Source organism: Puntigrus tetrazona, chromosome 7 (assembly GCF_018831695.1).
Source record: "Puntigrus tetrazona isolate hp1 chromosome 7, ASM1883169v1, whole genome shotgun sequence".
Classification (NCBI taxonomy): domain Eukaryota; kingdom Metazoa; phylum Chordata; class Actinopteri; order Cypriniformes; family Cyprinidae; genus Puntigrus; species Puntigrus tetrazona.
The window spans coordinates 13,704-18,579 of record NC_056705.1 but is presented as its reverse complement, the minus strand read 5'-3'; the positions used below and the strand labels follow the sequence as shown (position 1 = coordinate 18,579).

Sequence of the window (4,876 nt, the reverse complement as noted above, 5' to 3'; positions counted from 1 at the left end):
TTATTATAATTTTTTTTTATTATTCATTTAATTTTTTTGCAATTTTAACTAGTGAACTTAAATATTTACCTATAACATGGTTCAATTTTTTCTTTATTAATCCTTTAAAGAAAATGCTATTCTAAGTGTATCACACATGGAGCTTTCAACATCATTAAAATATTGAACAAATCACTTGTTAAATGTCTTTGCAAAACTATATCCTGCACAGTCTTTGTCTTATGTCTAGTTTTATGTTCAGAAATAATAGGCAACAATGAAAATGCTTTAAAACTGCAAACTGCACATATATCTCTACAAGCTGTTACATTTCTCTTTTTCATTTATTAGTGTTCTACTCTATTTCTGCCGTGTAATTTCTATGTTTGCTGCATATTTTGCACTTTCCTGTGCACAGGAAGCTCTTGTCACCAAGTCAAATTCCTTGTTTGTGTAAACGTACTTGGTGATTTTTACTCTTTCTGACAGTATAAAACCGGTGGGCTATTAATAATCATCGTTCAGTAGTGTAGTAAACNTTTTGCACTTTCCTGTGCACAGGAAGCTCTTGTCACCAAGTCAAATTCCTTGTTTGTGTAAACATACTTGGTGATTTTTACTCTTTCTGACAGTATAAAACCGGTGGGCTATTAATAATCATCGTTCAGTAGTGCAGTAAATGATGCAAACATTAAATTTCAGATATACGGTAGTGGTTTCTCACAGGTTCTTTTATTGCGCTGCTTTTCCGTAGTTTCTTCTCTTTAAACGCAGGCTCGTTTGATTGTTGCACTCGCATCTATTGCAACATCACCTACATTAAAAGTGCATATTTATCAACACAAAAGTGCATTATTTGTGAATGGTGCCTCGCAATATTAGCAAGTCAGTCACCTGCGTTAGTCTTGGTTATTTATGCCCCCGCAGACACGCGGTCGGATCTTAGTTTTTTCTTTACTGTTACCACCGGCATATTAACTAGTTGTGTAGTTCTGGCATGTGGTAATGTTTATATGCAAAATAGCAATTCCTCAATTAAAAAAAAAAAAATATCATTGCATAACATTAAATTCAAATTTATAGATACAATCGGAAAAATCGTCCAGCCATAATATTAGTTTTATGCATCTTTTGTTTGCAATCTTACAAATATAAAAGAATCTTGTTCACAACGTTAAATGTAATAATGCATATGTAATAAATAAATATTTATTTATTTATTTATTACATATGCATTATTACATTTAACGTTATAATGTGTCTATGCCTGTCTATCTAGAGCTGTAATTGTAATTTGTATAGCTATGATATTATTAATACAGTTGTCTGATTGATTTCATATTCTGAAGCATTCAGAAATCACGCAAAAGAAAATTAAGCTGTTTTACTATGATAAAGACATGGTCAATTTTGGTAGGGGTTGTGATGTCCCCGTGTTTTTTTTGTTTCTTTTTAGTTTTTTTCTCATCAGTTATATTCATTAGTGTTGTGTGTTGTACGCTACATGTAATTTTGTTAAATGAATGTTTATTGCATATATTTCAGACTCACCGTTAAGGTGTTTGTGTAAATGACGCTGAACACCTTCTATATTTGTTAATATTTTAAAGGTGCTTATGATGGGCTTTGGTTCATCATGTGACTTTTTAATAAACACCTGCATTTGGTGGTTATGTGTACACCTTTGTATACCTTTTGCATTTCATAGGTACAAAACAGATTTCAGTGCTTTAATAGGTTGGTATATTAACATTATTATCACTTAATGAAATTACGGTATTTAACTGTAAATTTAACTTAACTTTATTACCGTAACAGTTTAAATGATGCACTAATCATCTTTATTCAGCAACTTGTACGTGTATATATTTTTCTTGCATTTTCTAAGTCTTTTTTAGTATTAGTTCTTTGAAATCCACCAATGCAACATCAGAGTTGATTATACGGAAATATGCTTCAAGTTTCATGCATTTGCGAAGAGAAATGGAGAAGAGAAACTAATCGTATATTTTACCATATATGTGTGTGGTGTTTAACTCTTCAATCACTTCTTGTTCTGGAATTAGTGCAGAAGTGAGCGTATTTGTGTGTGTGTGTGGATGTGAATGAGTCAGTGGTGTTTTCTGCCCTCCTCTATGTGAGAGTTGAGCGCAGTTCAAAGAGGAAAGGTCGTAATATTACAGCACCGTTGATTTGGCATGAGCCTGTGCGTGTGAAGCTATTTTAAGTAGTGATTCAGTCTGACTCACTCACGATGACAGATTCGGTTTAAGAGAGAAAGACCTTGTTCATTCCCAAGTCTTTGATGTGTCACAACTTACGGGACACGTCCTGGAAATTCCTGCAGCTCCGAGCGTCCGGATTCATTTGCAGGTCTCACAGCTTCCCGGAATCCGCTCTCATTTTTTCCCAAGGAGATTTGGTGTGTGTGTCTGCGTGCGTGCGTGCGTGTGTGTGCATGTGTGCGTGCGTGTGTGTGTGTGTGTGTAGGCGTAGGTCGAAGGTTACAGATCACGGGTCATAGCTCCATTCTCTCTTAATTTCCAGATGAACATTCTTAGCTAATCCCAGTAGAACGGAATCATTCCCCTCCGTTTTCCGCCTCTCCGCTCAAAACTGGAGCGTGCCGTGTTTGTCAGATTAAACGATTACGTTTCATCGATTTAGAAAGAAACTCGTTTTGTTTTGTGGCAGCATGGGAGTCTGTTTATTTAAATTCTATTTATTTCTGCCACAGGATAAAAGAAAGCGAGTCAAGTGCAACTCATTTTTCCCGCAAATGTAAATTCATAGTTGTTTTCTCAGAATTGTACGTTTTTATAGCAGTTCTGAGGAAAAAGGTCAGAATTGCAAGATAAATATCACAATTACCTAAAATGTATTATTTTATCCTGTGGCCAAAACAAGTTCATTCCATCAGAGAGATAAAAAGAAAAAAAGAGAACCGAGAGATTTAAACTCAGAATTCTAAGAAAAGAAAAGCAGAATAGCACAGCGTTAACTCAGAATTGAGAAAAAGTCCGAATTGTGAGAGTTTAGACTTTTTGTAATCTCGCACTTCTGACTTTTCTGCAAGGTTGAGGGGAAAAAAAGGTGAGATACAAAACAATAATTGCAAGTGGGGAAGTCACTTTGAGTTTTCTCTGAATTAACTCTTTTTGTTGCAGAAACCGCTTCCACGTTGTTCCGTTTTTTTCTCGATGTGTAATTTTACATTTGCATTTATTTTTGCACACGCTTTTATATCATGAATGAAAATAACATAAGCAGTAGTTCAGTTCCTAAATAATAGTTCTTTTAAAGCTGTATCAGAGTTGCTGTTGTGAAAAATCAGATGTTAAATGGAATTGCAAAGACAAATAGAGAAGAGCAGCTTTTTCAAGAGAAAACATTTAAGACCATACAATATTTCGAATAATGCATTTACAAGAGTAATAAGAATATGACGTACAAGAAAATATATATGGTAAAGGATGTTTATATATGTTTCTGAAGACATTACGTAACTATTATATGATTGTATTGAGAAGATATGTTCTTTTCCTTTGCGTTTTAGGACAACAAAACGCCAAAGCTCACCGTACCCTGTTCGGACATCCAAGAGATTCGACGCTGTAATCGCCTAGAGATGCCAGACAACATGAACACATTTGTCTTAAAGGTGAACAAAGACACACACAGACATGAATTATTACACACCGATTCATTTTATTGATAAACTAAGAGGCTGATTCTTTAGATGATATATTTTAAGAACATGTGTATAGGCACGCTGTTTTCACCATTATTTTAGTATTTTAGGTTTTAGTAAAAATTGCATGCAATAAATCAATGCTTATTACATTTGATTACATTTATTAGATTTGTGGAACTACGTAATATAACTGCACTCTCAGAAATAAAGGTACAAAAGCTGTCACTTTGGCGGGTCCTTTTCAAAAGATACATTTTGTACCTATTATTATGTACTAATATGTACCTTTAAGGTACCAAAATGGACCCCTTAGATAAAAACATGTACCTTTTGAAATGCCCCAGTGACCGCTTTTGTACTTTTGTGCATTATCTAATGTTAGATTTTATTAATGCATTATTGAATGCTAAAAATGAACATTAACATGATTAATAAATACTGTAGAAATATCTTTCATCCTTAGTTTGCTAATGTCGTTAATTAGTTTTAACTACTTATCCTTATTGTAAAGTGTTACCATACCTATTTATTTTACATTTATACATGGTGTTCAGAAAGGCTTTATGTCCTTCTTTATAAATATATCAGATTGTGCAGTATTTTAACATTTGATTAATTGGAAATCAGACGTTTAGGTTATTTCATTTCAGAGCTTTTGTGTGAAATGTTTATTTTAGAAAGTATAAAAGGTTTTATAAACGTACACATGTGCATACAGTTTTTTCCTAGTACAAAATTGTTCCGTCTGTTTGTTAATTTCACAGAACAGGGTATTTCTGTATAATCTTTCTTGAAATTTAATCGATTCGAAACTGGAAAGAAGAACTCATTCTTTTTTTTTCCTTCAGCTTTCTGCTGAAGTTGTCATGATCAGTGGTCTACCAAAATTGGTTTTCCTTTGATCTCTGCTGATATCTAGAGAGCAGTAGCTGATAGCCAATCTAATGTAGTCGCTAATGCCAGCTCCTTGTGGTGCAACAAGCTTTTTTTTTAATCTAAATCTACAGTTTCAAAAGTTTTTATGACTAATAGAATTTCAAATAGGAATGTTAAATTCAAATAAAAGGTTTCAAGAATTAAATATTAACTAATAACCGAGACTATATGGAATATTTGTTTATAATATATATATTTAAATGAAAGCTTTTATGGCCTCATAAATGACAGGTATAAATGTTTTTTTTTTTTTTTTTTTTTTTTTTT

The 4,876-nt window shown here is 33.0% G+C and overlaps 2 protein-coding genes across 2 annotated transcripts in view; one reads left to right on the top strand and one right to left on the bottom strand.

Annotated features, from left to right (window-relative positions):
- The window catches only part of LOC122348796 (formin-binding protein 4-like), a 3,229-nt gene extending 2,451 nt beyond the window's left edge, over positions 1-778 (bottom strand). Inside the window, exon 1 of the mRNA XM_043244662.1 lies at positions 688-778. Coding sequence (XP_043100597.1) covers positions 688-778 — 91 coding nt within the window. The remainder of the gene's footprint in view (positions 1-687) is intronic.
- Positions 779-3,505: 2,727 nt separating this feature from the next.
- The window catches only part of LOC122348751 (SH2B adapter protein 3-like), a 6,812-nt gene continuing 5,441 nt past the window's right edge, over positions 3,506-4,876 (top strand). Inside the window, exon 1 of the mRNA XM_043244591.1 lies at positions 3,506-3,640. Coding sequence (XP_043100526.1) covers positions 3,608-3,640 — 33 coding nt within the window. The 5' untranslated portion in view covers positions 3,506-3,607. The remainder of the gene's footprint in view (positions 3,641-4,876) is intronic.